The 15,627-nt window shown below is 41.3% G+C and overlaps 1 protein-coding gene across 1 annotated transcript; it reads right to left on the reverse strand.

Moving 5' to 3' along the window:
* Positions 1–775: 775 nt before the first annotated feature.
* On the reverse strand, positions 776–15,400 carry rorca (RAR-related orphan receptor C a). Its single transcript, XM_054602196.1, has 10 exons — positions 15,130–15,400; positions 9,100–9,185; positions 8,791–8,932; positions 8,187–8,630; positions 7,969–8,090; positions 7,095–7,227; positions 5,797–5,904; positions 5,490–5,600; positions 4,197–4,309; positions 776–4,075 (listed from the first exon to the last, which is right to left on the reverse strand). The coding sequence occupies exons 1-10, from the start codon at positions 15,134–15,136 to the stop codon at positions 3,914–3,916; spliced, it is 1,428 nt and encodes a 475-aa protein (XP_054458171.1). The 5' UTR covers positions 15,137–15,400; the 3' UTR covers positions 776–3,913.
* Positions 15,401–15,627: the final 227 nt, after the last annotated feature.

Below are 15,627 nucleotides of genomic sequence, written 5' to 3' on the forward strand. Positions count from 1 at the left end.
CACATCCTCAGGCAAAATACTTAAAGCCTGTCTGAAGACATGAATCAATAGCTTATTGTTCCAGCTTGGCCGACATAAAGAAATTACATTATTATATGTTGTGTCTTGAAACGTAGCTGATAAACGCTCAACTCGCTCAGGGCAAAAATAAGCAATTGGGCTCCTATATTAACCCATTTCCTCCCACTCTATGTGCAGGGTGAAGAGTTTTCCTACACTGGAAAACTACCTTGCCAAGATTTGCTATGTGTTTTCTTTTGTTAATGTCATGTATCAGGTATTTAAGAAAATGCAACTCATGAGAACAAACTTCAAATAATGAATGAATGAATACATTAAATTATGTAACAGGGAATAAAAACTCACTCAAGCATGTGGTTGTGTCCCTGAACAGCTTTAATATACCACATGTTCATTATACAGGGTATCACTCACGCTATATGTATGTGGGATGACAAATAATGTAGTCATCCAAGTCACTTAGTCATTCAATTTAACGTTTTACTAAATGATAATTACCTTTTCTTCCTTTGGTGTAAAAAATGCCCTTAAATGGCAAATTAAAATATATATTTTTCCCAAACATATTGTCTGTATGCATCATTTGACCAAAAGAAAAATAATCTGTGTCTAATAATATTGTGATAGATGTATTATTTCATCTGGTTATGGAAAATAAATTGGTTCATCTGTGCAGATCATTTTGGGTGCAATCAGTTTCATGAAACATAAAGTGAAGCAACAAGTTATCATTTTAATTGTAAAAAGACTTTTATTACATTCTGAAATCCACATTTTGTATCACCGTTGTGCAATACCACTTTATTGTGTTAAAACATCTTAGGCTTTAAATCCATAACATATCATAAATTATTTCTTATTAAAATCTATATTGATTTAATAATAATAATCTTAAAATATTGTGAACATATAAACAGAAGGATCATGACAAAAGAGAAACTTTTTAGGGAGACATCTTTAAAAACGCTCTTTAAAAAAATAGAATTACATCTCTCCAAGACAAAAAGGACACTAAACAGATGAGAAAAAAACACATAGGGATACAAATGAAGAAACAAAAGATCACATCAAAACCAACACAAGATTCAGAGATTAAAATCCACCTTTTATATTTATGTTTACTATTTTTAATATCCTATTTCATCTATGACTCAAACTCAAAAAAAAAAAAGTTTTGCAATAATGATATCAGACAGGGGGTTAAATCTTTGATACTTCGAAGTAAAACATTCACAAGAACATGTACTGTACACAGTGATCAAGGTTTTAAGGTCTTCTATGTTGGTGCGAGGTGTCTTGCTAGCTAGACTAACTGCAGACACTGTAGGACAGAGAGCCCAGCTATCTCCCTGAGTGACTCAGGAAATGCAAGTGCAGATCTTCAGTGAAGCCCCCCTGGACTACACTGAATCCTTTCAAAGCAGCATGTCTCACATTCCCCACACACAAAGTAGTGCACTTTGTTACAATCTCTAAGTGTCATCTGACTGTCGAGTCAGCTGACAGCTGTCCTGCGTAGTGGTTGGCTGAGTATTTGGTACATTAAATTCTAAATAACATTATTTGTCGTGCTGCGAGGTTAACAATGCTGGAGTGCTATTACAAAAAGAAAGACATTATTGCACAATCTCACCATGCCACTGTCTTACGTACCCAGATAAGAGTAATACCCCTTCTTACTGTGTGAGATAATGGATGGCGAACAGCACTGTCCCAGCAGTGCAAAGCAGACCAGGCTGACATATTAAATAGAGCTAGACATCCAACATCTGTCGCGTGATTGTCGCAAAATGCTTTAGATAAAAACTGCATAAATTACAACTATTCTTTTCTAGTAGCTTCTCTTGGACAGAAATCCAATATGTGCCCCTATTTTGAAGAAAAAAAGGTTTCATCTGGACACACCCTAATGTCTCCAGAGACTTCACTTCAGATAGATTCAGATCTAAGTAGGGCTTCCTGGACCTAAAGGCGTGCACTGCTCTCAAATGACACAAAAGCAGTCAAAGAGGATTCGATCAGTTTACGTAGATCCAGAAGTTCAGTTTGTCTTCTGTCCAGTTTTAAGAGCGTAATAACATTTTTTTTTAAGGATAGTTTAGCGAACGGCCTTCAAATGTCACCCAAATTGTTGTATTTTAGAAGAAGCTCTTTAGAATGTCGGCAAAAATACTAACTCAGGGGGGTAGCTGATGGCTCTGTCAACCCTTTGCTGCGCCATGTAGTTTGAAGAGGGTGAGGTAGTAAGGGAGGGGAGGGGGGGTGGAGGAACAGAGGATCTAATTCTCCAATCAGAACACCTTGGCTTCCTGCGACAGCACAGTCGGCCTCGACACGAAGCAGTGAGAGTTTCCACAGACAGTAAATCCCCTCTTGCTGACGTCTGAGGGGCTTAACGAACACCATCACCCATAAGTCCACTCTCCATTCTTTGTCGTATCGTCCAACCATGTAGGTAGGTGGAGATGTGATTAACTGTCACATTTCAACACCAAACTCTCAGTTCAGTTTCTTTCTTTACTCCCAAAGTCTTTTTGAATCTGCTGGTTGAGACGCTGCTGGAGGTTTCGGGCGATGGCGGTCTTCTGGCGGAGGAGAAAGCGGGGTGGCTGAGGCAGTTCCAGACGCTCCTCCATGAGGAGTTCGTGAACGCCACAGTGGTCGGCTGCCCAGCACATTGTTCATACAGCTTATCTACAGCGGGTTGGTGTATCTAGCATTTCTGACTGGTTTAAAAATGAGTTTCACAGATGGCAGTCTGCGTGCGAACCCGTAAAAACCTGGTGCCAAGAGTTCATTTTGGAATCTAACTAGGACTCATTAGTGCCATAATTATCCATTAGATTTTTCTGCTCAGCAACACCAATCTTTCCACCCCAGATCCCCAAAGTTTGAGCAGGCAGTATCTGTTAAAAATAGACCTGAGCACAAGCGTATCACCCTCCACCTCACTCGGGATGAATTTAGGACTGCTTTTATCTTACATGATTATATAGGTGTAGTTATTTATATTATATATAAAAGATGCATCTGAAAATACTTTCAAAATACCTCTGTGATTCTCTCACTCTCTTGGTGGCAATTTCAAAGGGGAAAAGGTATTAGGGCTGAGGTCACTGATTGCATAAAAAATAAAATAAAAGCTCACTTACATCAATGTCTGTGGATGTGCTAGTAAAAATACCTACAAAGGTATCAGTTTAAGTGCTATGTTTTGTGTTCTGTGTGCAAGAGTTTGTGTTTGCCCTCGATTCACACAGCTTAAAAACCCTGTCTCTTTGTTAGTTTGATCATGGTCCCTTTAAACAGTTTGTTCATACATTACAAAACTGCAAAATATGGGCACTAGCAAAAAAAAAAGATATCGAATGAAATAATAAGCTGTTACCAGACAAGAGAACTGAAACAGGCATCATTACTGCAAACCTCCCCAAAGTAGGTGAGGATTTTAAGTATGTACATTCTATTTTGAGGGACAAAGGGGGTACATTCAACAATAGCTTACAGGAACTTTGAGAGCGGTTTAAGCCAAATTCAGCTTGATGAGAGAAGTTTAAGGTCATCTCATAGAAAAATAATGTTTTTTTAGGAAAACTCTTCAACAAGTCCCTAAAAAGGGAAAAAGAGGTAACATGCACTGAGTAGCCAGCAGCAGTTCCTGTAGTGTTACGTTGAAGCTGAATGGACTGGCTTGCAGGGCGAGTGTGAGCTCCTCCACAGGGCCGGGAGCTCATAGCTGAGAGGAGTGTGTCCTAAAGTGTAGCGTGCAGGATTGTCATTGAGCTGCTGGTTAGTTTTGCCTCATCTGGTTGCCACTTTTTCATTTTATTTTAACTCCCCTTTCCTACACCTCAACGTCTCCATTTAAATCCCTCTATTTAGCTGAGCGGTTCTAGCCCTCTGTGGAGTCTGGGAAGGTGATTTCACTGCCAAAAACCTCCCTATACAGAGGAGGGAAGGTGTACGCGGTCTCAGGGTGGACCAGGCGGAAAAACTCCAGTTTGTCGATGTGAAGGTTGCAAATGGACTTCATGATGGGAAGCTTGGACACCATCTAGAAGGGAAATACAGAAGAGCAGAACAAAGTTAAAAGAAGAAATAAATACTAATTCATACAATAGGTGGAGAAAGCATCATGTCACCAAACTGGCACAGTAACGCAGCAGGGTTTGTACCTTAGCTAGTTTCTCTTCTGATGCTCCCTCTTTTTGTAGGCAGCGCTGCAGAGCCACGTAGACTTTCTCCTGCAACTTCTGTATCTTCTGAACATCTGTCAGCCAGGGTCGGTCTGAGGGGAATCAGAGTGACAAGATGGTTTCATTAGTGTTGTCCTGATGCTAATTTTAAACCTGATGAGTTTACAATATAACATCTAGGAGAAGAATACAAAATGCACTGAGGACTAAATGCGATGTGCAGATTATCTTTTCACTGCTTATACTTTACAGCTGTTGGCTTCACGACATATTGAACATTAGTTTGCAGATACATGAAACCTGTCTGAGATAATTCATCTATCGTAATGCCTTTTTTTCTCATGCCAACGTTATATTAACATTGCATGGTAATGGTGTTGTCATCAGGGACTCTAATGACTCTTAAACATCCAAGATTTAACAGCAGGCAGCCAGTGCAGTGACAAGCTAGTTGTTAAATGTAAAGTCATAATTTGCAGCCTCTGCGTGCAAAAACATGGGTGCAATCAAATAGGGACTTTTATGCTGGCACCAAGTTAATATCCTGTTGGTGCGAGGACTAAAGTGTCACCCTGGGTGCAACATTATTATGTAGGTGTGTTATGATTTATAACATTTAAATTGCATTCAAATCTGTGACAGCAGTAAAAGCGAACATATTTAAATAGGATGCACAGGCTGTTGAAGAAGAGTTCATTAATGATAAGGGAACGCCTTTGCTTACTTTTAACACACGGGGATGGATGATGCAATCTGAATAATGCAGTACAAGCTACTAACTACATTGTCTTTTTAACAGAAGCCTAAAGAAGCTATTAGTCAACATTGGTTTCATTTGTAGTAAAATTGTCACGAAGGACTTTAATTCATAATCAATCATACGTATAATAACCCTGTCGTTTCTTAAACATGAGTCAATAATATATGTTGAACAGAGATGCTCTAAAAATTTAAATTTGAAAGTTTAAGAATGATGTTTTATCATTCTTAAATAGGTCACCCTCTGTTTTTCTGTCTACCTGTGAGAAGGGAGTGAGATTTTATAATAGTCTGTAGCCGGTAAACAACTTATAACATCTAATTATTTTTAATTAGCTCTATTTTTGTAGTCCATTGGCGTCATCACAACTTTAAAGCAGAGCAGTAACAGGGCAGGAGCTTTTAATGGACCAAATTAATGACATGATGAACTGAGGCCTCTAAGGGTTGATCTCACAGATTTAGTAGGATTGTATAGCATAAATATATGTAGTTCAAGAAATATAATCTCACCTGGTGAGAGCAGCACAGCAGCACTGAAGAGAGCCATCTCCTCCTCGGACATTTGTATACGGCTCAGGCTTTTAGCCAAGTCGAACACCGCATTCACCAGGTCGTCACAGCCTAAACGGGAGGAGAAGGATAAATTCGTCATCAAAACAGAAACTACTGGCTGTGATGATTTTGATGACACACGTGAAAAAATGTTGATCTAAAATCCCCTGATCCTACTTTAATAAAGTTTATGTGTATCCCATTAGAGAGAGAGAGAGAGAGAGAGAGAGAGAGAGAGAGAGAGAGAGAGAACGTGTTCACTCACCAAGCGCTTTGAAAAGATGAGCCGCTGTAAACTTTCCGTCAAAGAGCATCGTGTTGTTGATGGGGTTATAGGCCCGACACATACGGATCAGAAGAACATCCATGCAGCCTGTAGACACACACAAAGGAAAACCAAAATCCAAAGAAAAAGATTAGTGGCATATACATATTTAAGTCGATGAAATAGAGGAAAAGGAGCCTTTAAAATCCTTGTAAATCAGCAGCTATGCTGAAAATAACTAAATGGCGGTAATATTTAATTTTAAATTCACATATTTTCTAAAGATAAAATGAAAAGGAGCAGCCAAATAAAAAAAAATATTTTGGTCCCTATACGTTGTCTACTCAAGTTTTTGTTTTGTCCTGCATAATGCAGTCATCTAGAGAAACACATGCTAAACGTGTTGTAAGAAGTAGGCTTCTTATTTAATCATGAAAACATTCTTTACAGACAAGGTTATTTTATCTAATTTATGTGAGAGAGTGTGAATGACAGGGTAATTGTCACCCTCGCAACGATGAATGTAATTAACATAATAATAGGTAAAAAAAAAATGCATTGTCATTGAGTCACCGGTAAAATACCTGACGCAGGAAAGGTTGGATCGAGTGACTTATGATTACATGGCGCTGTGGATCTGACACATTTAAAGTGGTGATACTTAAAAAAAGAATGTGTTCCTGTTTGATTCCAGGCCAATCATAATTTCCCACTGACCTACATTCACATCAATCATGAAGCCCTTTTCCACCCTTCAGGTGTAATTCGTGTTCGTCATCATGTTTGGGTGTGTCTTAAACACTGTCAACATTTCTGACTGACACATCTAATTAGTCCAATTAAACGCCTAGCCAGAAAACCTGTGTGAGTGCTTCTTCCTCATAAAATTTGAATACCTTGGCAGCCACTCGTAGCCTTTAACCTAATTGTTTGGAATGATAAGTTGTTTGGGCTGTTTGGACTGAAAAGCAAACATCCTATTTAAATTGTCAAATACCTGAAGGCCTCCATGATTTACGAGTTGAGGCACTTCATGGCGTGATTAAAACAAGGCCAGCCATTCTGCAAAAACACCTTTTCAAGTCCCTATGCTTGCATGTGATATTTGAACTCTGTGAACTAACCCTTGAGGGTAATGTACTGTTCCTATGACAACAGCTGTTTTTGTCACAGCAGTTTAGCTGTCTTTCTGGTGGCACATGGTCCTGTAAAAACAGCTCCTAGCTGTGGCAAAACACAAAGTATAGAACGGACTCTAACCTATAAAGCGGGTGTATAGTGGTTTTTCGTGCACTGACCTGCTTTGAGGAGGATGATCTGATCGTTTTGACAGAGGTCCATGAAGCCAGAGATGCGCTTGGCAAACTCCACCACATACTGGATTGCATTGGTGATGTGAATGGCACATTGTTGCCACATCACCTCAGCTGACTGTAAAGAGAGAGGAAAAGGGAGGGGGGGGGGGGCGCGCTTTTATTAGATTTGCAAAACAAGTTGTATACAAGTATTCCATTGTTCTCTGTTGTGCTTATCTAGACTCTGGTAAAGTGATTTCCCCCCATAAAGACGTCCTGACCTGCTGTATGTTTGATTACATTTGCTTTATCTCTCTTATAGTCGAGGTCCTACAACCTTGACTAGTGAGACAAAAATTTGGATTTACAAAACCCTTGATGAGAATCAACTATGGTGACAAGAAAGGAACACTTCTATTTGTTTTGGTAAACTTCCTTGGAGAAGTTTTACAGTTGATATTTTCGGCAAGGAAAAAAAAAAACCTGAAAACATCCCATTATATTTTACTGTCTGCCTATTTGGACCCGAGGCCATTCAGGAGCCATGAATGTGTCAGTGTACATACTGTAAAGATGTATACGTAGGACTTATACGGTTGAGAGTTATTTATTTACCTAAAGATCATGACGTTACTCTGGAAATGTCAGGTGAAATATATTTGAAAGAAATGTATAGCATTATATTTGTCACATTTGCGGTCATTGAAGCTACGGGCCAACACTTGGTGGTTTATATTTAGACTGTACAGAACTTTTCACAACAAGGTCATATGTTCAATCAATCATCTAGGTAGATGGTGGAGAGTTGCAATAAACACCATTTCTGTCATCTGGATAAATGTCAAATGTTTGCAGTACAATAGTGTCGTATTTATACCTTGGTCTGGTATGAGCGCGTCTCTTCTTGGCTGTACAAGGTCCACGCCATTCTCTTCAGCTCCTCTGTGCTGTACTGACTCGTCTCAATATGGGACTTCAGCACACTCTGAGTTATACGCTCTGAACAGAGAGAAAGGTTTTCTCAATGAGATTCATGTTGTTTTAAAAAGACAGATTTAAATTCGGACACACAACAGCAGTAGGCTTTATACCGACCTATCTCAAGCAGAGAGCAGCCCTCGGGCAGCGGGTTGAGGATAGCATGCGAGAACAGGCCGGAGTCGTGCAACAGCTGGTACTCGTGCTTGATGCCGTGTTTGACGTCTACAAAGTCCAAGTTGGTCTGTTCTGGTGAACTCTGAGAGGAGGAGCTGCTGCCTGCACTGCCGCCCAGCATGTCCAGGTTACAGTAGTCTCCGTTGGCTTCCTCGGGGGTCAGCGGCAGGTCGAAAAGCAGACCCTCTGGCAGCATGCTGATGTCGTCCAGGTCGCTGAGCGCGGCGGTGGAGCTTCTCCTGTAGGTGCGGCCGTGGTCGGACATGTCGCCGTCCTCTCGCTCGCGGACACCGAGCCCCGTGCAGTCCTGGGACTGCTGGTGCTTCTGGACCTCTGCATACAGGCTGTCACGCTGCTTTTTGGACATGCGACCGAACTTGACCGCTGCAACGGGAGAATGTAAAGACAAAAAAAAATAAGTTAACATTCAGAAAGGAACGGTCTACGTCAGACACAGATCACATGACTCGTTCACAGTGATATGCAAAAAGTGGGCGGTGGAAACTCTGAGTTAATTGAATATAGATCCAGTGGCTGAGCTCACCATCGCGGCTCATGCCCAGAGTGAGACACTTCTGCAGCCTGCAGTGCTGACAACGGTTACGGTTGGTCCGGTCAATTAAACAGTTCCTCTGTCGTGAGCAGGAATACATAGCATTGTTCTGCTGGCTGCGTCGGAAGAAACCCTTCAGACAAGAAAAAACAACACAAAATGCGAGCATGTTAATGTTTGTTGGCTCGATCATAAACAAAATGCTGTTATTAGACTATTTAGAATGGTGATAACAACATCTTTAAAGCTACTTTTACCACTGTACTTAAAAACTGATGAGGTAGATGGATGATTTCTCACCTTGCAGCCTTCACAGGTGATGACACCATAGTGAATCCCTGATGATTTGTCCCCACAGATTTTACACGGAATCACCTCTATTTGAGCTGCAGAGAGAGAAGAATAAGAGAAATCAGTGAAATAGTAAAAAACACTTCACAGATACGGAACTCAAAACATAGAAGTGGGTTACTTAGATTACTTGGTTCAATTTGTATCTACATAAACACATGTAGAAACCCCAGCTCGCAGTTAAATAACAACTACACATATATTTTGGTCACCCTTGAGATACAGATAAGTAACTGGAACTTTCAACATTTTATTTTTGGCGTATCATGCTGACTGCAATTATTGTCAATATAACACCTCCAGTCATATCAAATGAAGTGGGTTCCTTATAATAAATCAATATTTACTTTAGACAATCAAGTTTTTTTTTTAATCTCAAACAAGACAACCACCACCTTTAAAGTGACACTTGAGTCTTCTCGTGAGACACAAGTGTCATTACAAGATTTGAAATGTAGTCAAATAACGACAACGAGGTTTGTGAAGAATCAATAAGTGTCACGAACACGGTGGATGTGCGTCCACAATAAACACCTTGAGTTCATTGAGGAGGCCTGAGCCCGCTTACTCAGGAACAGCCTGTTCTTTTCATTATGTTGTTTATCTAAGTAGCTGGGCCTCCTCAAGCCCAGAATAGCAGGTCAATTGCATTAGCGGAGGCCCCGGGTTATAAAGTTTCACGTCTCTCTCTCTCTCTCTCTCTCACTCTCTCACTCTGTGTCGCTCCTCCTCCAGGATGACAACATGTTAGCAGGTTAACAAATGCACACTGCCATGCTGAACCCTCCGAGGCCTTAAGATTGTAACCCACAAAACAACTGCAGCTGACTGTTTCTGTGCGGACTGTGTGCAGAATGTGATTCGTCGCCGGGCAGCAGGGTGTGCCGATTCAATCCCTAAACCACTTTTGTCGGGTCACAAGGGGTATTAGGTAACCTGTAAATCGCAGCGACGGCTTTAAGCGGCCATCGCAGCTCTCCAGAAAATTGCTGATTTCTAAAGGCTCTTTGATAAACCATTCAGGACCAACCAATCACATGAGTCACTGTGTTTGGGGAGAGACATGCTCACACAAAACGGGCAAAGCAAAGGAGTTTAGTGACCGACTTTCACCCTGAAAATCATAACACGGGAGAAAAAATCTTTCAATATTTTCCCCTCCACAAAGACAGAGCAGGTGACATATTTCAGTGTTTCCTTCTTGGCTGACGCAACTGAGATATAAATAAATAAAGGCAATGAAAAAAAAATCCCTTTCTATTGCTCCCGTAATTGCTCCCCCTCCCTGTCGAGCCGGGCCCCCGCCCTTGGGCCTGTTATATAACTCCCGTCTGGCCACATTCCACCAACACACTCATTCAAAGGTGGTTGTCGTGGCAACAGTGCGGCCTTCCTTCATGGCTATCCTGCGCCAACCATTGGCTGTGGAGTCGGCGGCTCTGTCTGTGACTTGCCGTCTCACCTGCCAGTCAGCCGGGCATCACCGTCAGAGCCCAGTGAGCACGAGCTGCTCCACTGACACAGTTTCTCATTCAGCGAAAGGGGGAGGAGCTTGTAGTGGCAGAATCACAAGGAACACAATCTGGTTTCTTGCAGGGTTTTTTTTTTTACAGTGGAACTAAATCAGACTCAGGTTTTAGGTCAAGGGAGGGTGGAGTCCTTCTTTTGGTTTGGAAGGAAAACAATGCAAGGTTTGATTTACCAAACAAGACAGATGATCCCTTTTTACAACTTGAGCAACATCTGGAAATATTCCCTGAAACATCTAATACAATAAGCTGCAGCAGGGGCAACTAACATGTCTGAGCGCTGCTCCTAACTTGTTACAGCATGTCAAGTATTTGAGTGAAATTTCAGCTGTGTTTGAGCTCGACCATAAATCTATTTTTACTCCGGTGCAGTTGGCTGCCCGGAGATTCCTTCTGCCGCTCTGGTCTATTGGCAAATAAACATTGCAAAAATCGCAGCTCAGTGCAGAAGAGTACACTGTTAGGAGTAAATAACAGTGTGCAGATTATTATAGGGGTCTCACAACTAAATCAGTGTATTCTGCTGCCACACTATACAATATTTGGTATGTTGAGGTGCAGCATGGGCCTGAAAAACAGTTTCTTTACCTATTATGTGTGTTTAAATGCTATTAACATGTATTAAAGACTTCATGTTTAACCACAATATTCTCTATATTTTAGAAGGAATGTAATCATAGCTGAACTTTTGAGAATTGTATAATTTAACTGAATAGCTTTGACGTTTAAATTTCCAGTATATATATGTGGATGACAAGACAGAAATTGAATACATCTAAAGGAGCTTTGGTGTGCAGTTCCTGTTCCGCCAAGATGGAAAATCCCTCCTTTCATAATTTGCATATCATTTCCTAGAACATAATTGCAGAAACACATTTTTCAACATGGGCGAGAGAACAAAGAGCCTTTATGTGGCGATTCAAGTCTGCGCTTTTTTTCATCACTGCGGTTAAAGCTCTGCTAGGGAGACTTTGCTCGCTCATCCCGGCTAATCAAACAGGGTTCAAGGTCCTATTTACTTTGCACTTTACATTTACATGACACACTGTACATGTGATTTACATTCTGAGGGGCGTTTGGGGCCTCCATGGGAAGAAAAGCATATATGATGCATTGTGCAATATACTGTTAAGAGGTGGTTTGCACACTTTTTGCAGTTATTTAAATAAATATGCAGAAATGTTTGACATTCTCTCTTTCTAAGTGTCTCCAAATTCAGGGCCTCAACTACGAGTTTTCTATAAAGTTCCTGTAAGTAATCCGATTGACCTACCTAGAGGATGCAGATAGTTTAGAATGCACTAACACTAACCCAAAACTCTTTCAAATGAACTGCAGGTTTAGGTTATTACTCAGCGTATGCAATAGTAGTAGGACGGGAGGTATTAGTGGCGGCTGTGGCGTAGTGGAGAGCAAGGTAGTTCTCCAATCAGAGGGTCGGTGGTTCGATACCCGGCTTCGGCAGTCGATGTGTCCTTGGGCAAGACACTTAACCCCAAGTTGCTCCCGAAGGCTTGCCATCGGTGTGGACTGGATGTTGCATGAATGTTAGTTAGAGTCTGATGGTGGCACCTTGCATGGTAGCCTGTCATCAGTGTGTGAATGGGTGAATGATATGTAATATACTACTGATTGTAAGTCGCTTTGGATAAAAGCGTCTGCTAAATGACTGTAATGTAATGTAATGTAATTAGTGTACACTAGTCCACTGCACAAGCCTTCATCATGCATTGCTCTTAACTAAAGCCCTTTTTTTGATTTGCTACAGAGTATCACTGAAACTGTGTTACATAATTGACTGCAATTATTTCCTTTTCATCTCTCTGTGATGCAGTCAGCATAATATGCATAGTTAGTTTCCTAGCAGTCTTGAGGAAGAGAAAGTTGTTTTTATTACTGTCAACACACATCCTAAAAATTAGGTCAGCACCAAAGCTGTTGGCCCAAAAAGGTGAGGGTACTTTCTTCTTTTTATACTTCCCTCTCTTATTTATCTGCATGTCTTATGGTTTTATCCACTCTAAATAATAATAACCAGGTCACTTGATATGTCACACACACATACTTCAACCTTTCCCACTTTCCTTATAATAAAACACTTACAACGCTAAGGAACCAGCCAAGAACCCAGTCCTCACGCACTGTGCCTCTGTAATCCCTCACCATTAGATCAGAGAAGATAAAGTGCATTCACTTGACGGTGCAGTTTATGCAGCTCTGAGCCCAAACCCAAGTGGGCCTCTGCAACACAAGCAAAACCAGACTGAGGAATTCAATTTGCAGCGTGTAATTCTGCATGCAGATTCCAAAACCGCAGGAATAAATTTAAAGAGACGCAGTCGCCTTGAATTAAAATCACTTTAAATGTGACTTATCCTGAAGCATACTTGGAACAAAGATAGGACATAGCACATAGGCCTATCAGAATGACTTAAGATACTGAATAGGAAAATATTATGTGTGTGTAATCATTGTTTACACTGCTGTGCCGCAAAACAAATTTGCAAATACATTTTGACTGCATACATACATGCAGGCCGGGTTGAGAGTTAAAGCTTTAGATAAGGGGGGGGGGATAGGAATCTTAGCGTGCAGTTGTCACAGAGAAAGGGCACCTTGACACATTCTGGAGCTCGCTGTGAACTTCCCCCAAGGCTGCAACAGATAGTGGCTTTGAGGCTGAGCTCAGCACAGCGGCGGACTTGGAGAACAGAGAAACGCGCTTTCCTCTTTACTGCCGCCCTACCTTTGATCCCGGGCTACCTGGGATCCGACAGTCTTTTAAGGCTTTCAAGCTCTTGCCCAGCATTAGTCCACTGCGGCATAAAATCTTTAAGTGCTTTATTGCAGTTTGTCTGTTTGATCATGTTGCATCATGCCAATCTTACGCGTCTGTGCCACAGTTTACAACTATAACTCCGAGATAAACAAGCAGAAGAGCATCGTTTGCAATCTATCAGGGGAAAAAAAATGCTTTTTAAATTCAACTGAAGGCTGAGGACAACATTGTGGATGGTGTGGTGATTTTACAAAATGAGATTGAAAAAGCTGGCAACGGTTGACTTGAGTGACACACACTCTAGTTGATGTAAGTAACCTTAGCTGGCAGAGGAAACCGAGCTTAACTGAATCCTGCTGTGCTTCGTGGCTACATGTGGACTTGCTGTGCTCATATCCTGCTCGACACAGCGGTGCATGGCTTTGCCATCACAACATCACAAAACTGTGACCTGCTCAATCGAAGTAGGAGTTAAAATTACACAACAACAGATTTGTTGTTCTTATTTCATGTATAAAATCTTTATAAATATATATTTTCTTGTAAAAGAAAAAAAAAAGGGATGAAAGGCAGCAGGCATCTTGCTAGTTGCATTAAAAGCAGGCTCCTCCAGTGCATGTTGGTATCTACAATATTCTACAGAGAAACATTCTGTCCGATAACTGATTTAAATTATCATTGTCTCATTAGTAATGACGACAGACTGTGGCCCTCCACCCTCACACACACACACACACACACACACACACACACACACACACACACACACACACACACACACACTTGATGTAATCCTCAATGACAGAACTAGGTCAATGGAGCACCTCTCCCTCTCTCTGGTCGCCATACTGCTGACACTGAAAACAAAAACAAGCTGGCTTATGAATTATAACTCTCCCATTAAAGCACAGTTCAGCACACCATCAGTGCTTAGAGCCACATTAAAACATCACATGCATTCAAGAAAATCTGAAGAATGTCGACAGTACAATTGGTCAAACTAAATTAAAAAAAAAAATGGTTGAATCATACAAAAGTCAGTCTAAAGTGTAATAAAAAACAGCAAGTACAAAAGGGAGTAAAACCTGAGAAAAGGGGGGACTATAAACCCTGCCAGCAGCCTCTCACTCGGGTTGACAGCCTCTGAATCACTCCGCTCTCTCTCTCTCTCCCTCCCTACCTCTCTCTCTCTCTCTCTCTCTCTCTTACATAACTGGAGTCACCGGTGAAATGAAGTAATTCAAAGCTTCAACGCATTCCTCACGTCAAAAGGCAAAACGGAACAAATGCACAAAAACGTTACAGTTTATACAAATAAACTTAACACACTTTGAGGATATATGCTTTGTGCTATAATTAAATTTAAAAAAAAAAACACGCAGTCGATGCAAAACTATGCATATTAAGCTTAAACTATTTTTTGCAAAACAAATTCTCAAGGTCGTTGAGGTGACAGTTGGACGTAGAACCTAGAACCAGTGTTTTTTATTCTCCTCTGGGATGTGATCGGTGTTTTCTCGCAGTGCGCGTCTGCAGCCTACGCACTTTGGTCGCTCTCACTAGACGCGATCAATGCAACTCCAAAGTTATATATACACACAAACGAAGCGATTTAAAATACATTATTTCTAAATTTAAACATTTCCACACACAGAAAAAAAAACAACTCACCTCTCATGTCGGCGGTGAAGTCTGATCAACTCTTTCAAGTCATGCAACTCCAGGTGGAAGCGAAACCAAGAACCGCGGAGAGAGACGCGCAGAGCGGAGCAGCTGGAAACTGTCACAACAGCAAATCCTCATATGTTTATTTAATTTTATTTTATTTTTCTCTACCTTTTTTCTTTGTACGCGCCAACCTTAAAATAAATGACAGATAGTTCAGATGTACTTTCTGTCTCAGAGGTTAAGTGTTATAATAAAATAGAATAAAAAAACGCAGACACGGTAAAAACGCAGCAGCGGCGGCGGCTCCTCGTCGTCCTTCAGCTCCGTCCGGCTCTGCTGCTCGCTGCCTGTAACCTAGTCTCAGCGCGTGGACTACACATGATCCTCACCCCGCGGTCCGCCCGCCTCGTGCCCCGTGATCTGACGCGCGCGCCTCCCCCCCCCCCACCCTCCACCCTCCGCGCGCTCTAAGGAGATTCTCGCGTGCTTGGGAAAAGTGTG

The sequence above is a fragment of the Anoplopoma fimbria genome, chromosome 8 (assembly GCF_027596085.1).
Source record: "Anoplopoma fimbria isolate UVic2021 breed Golden Eagle Sablefish chromosome 8, Afim_UVic_2022, whole genome shotgun sequence".
NCBI classification, from domain to species: Eukaryota; Metazoa; Chordata; class Actinopteri; order Perciformes; family Anoplopomatidae; genus Anoplopoma; species Anoplopoma fimbria.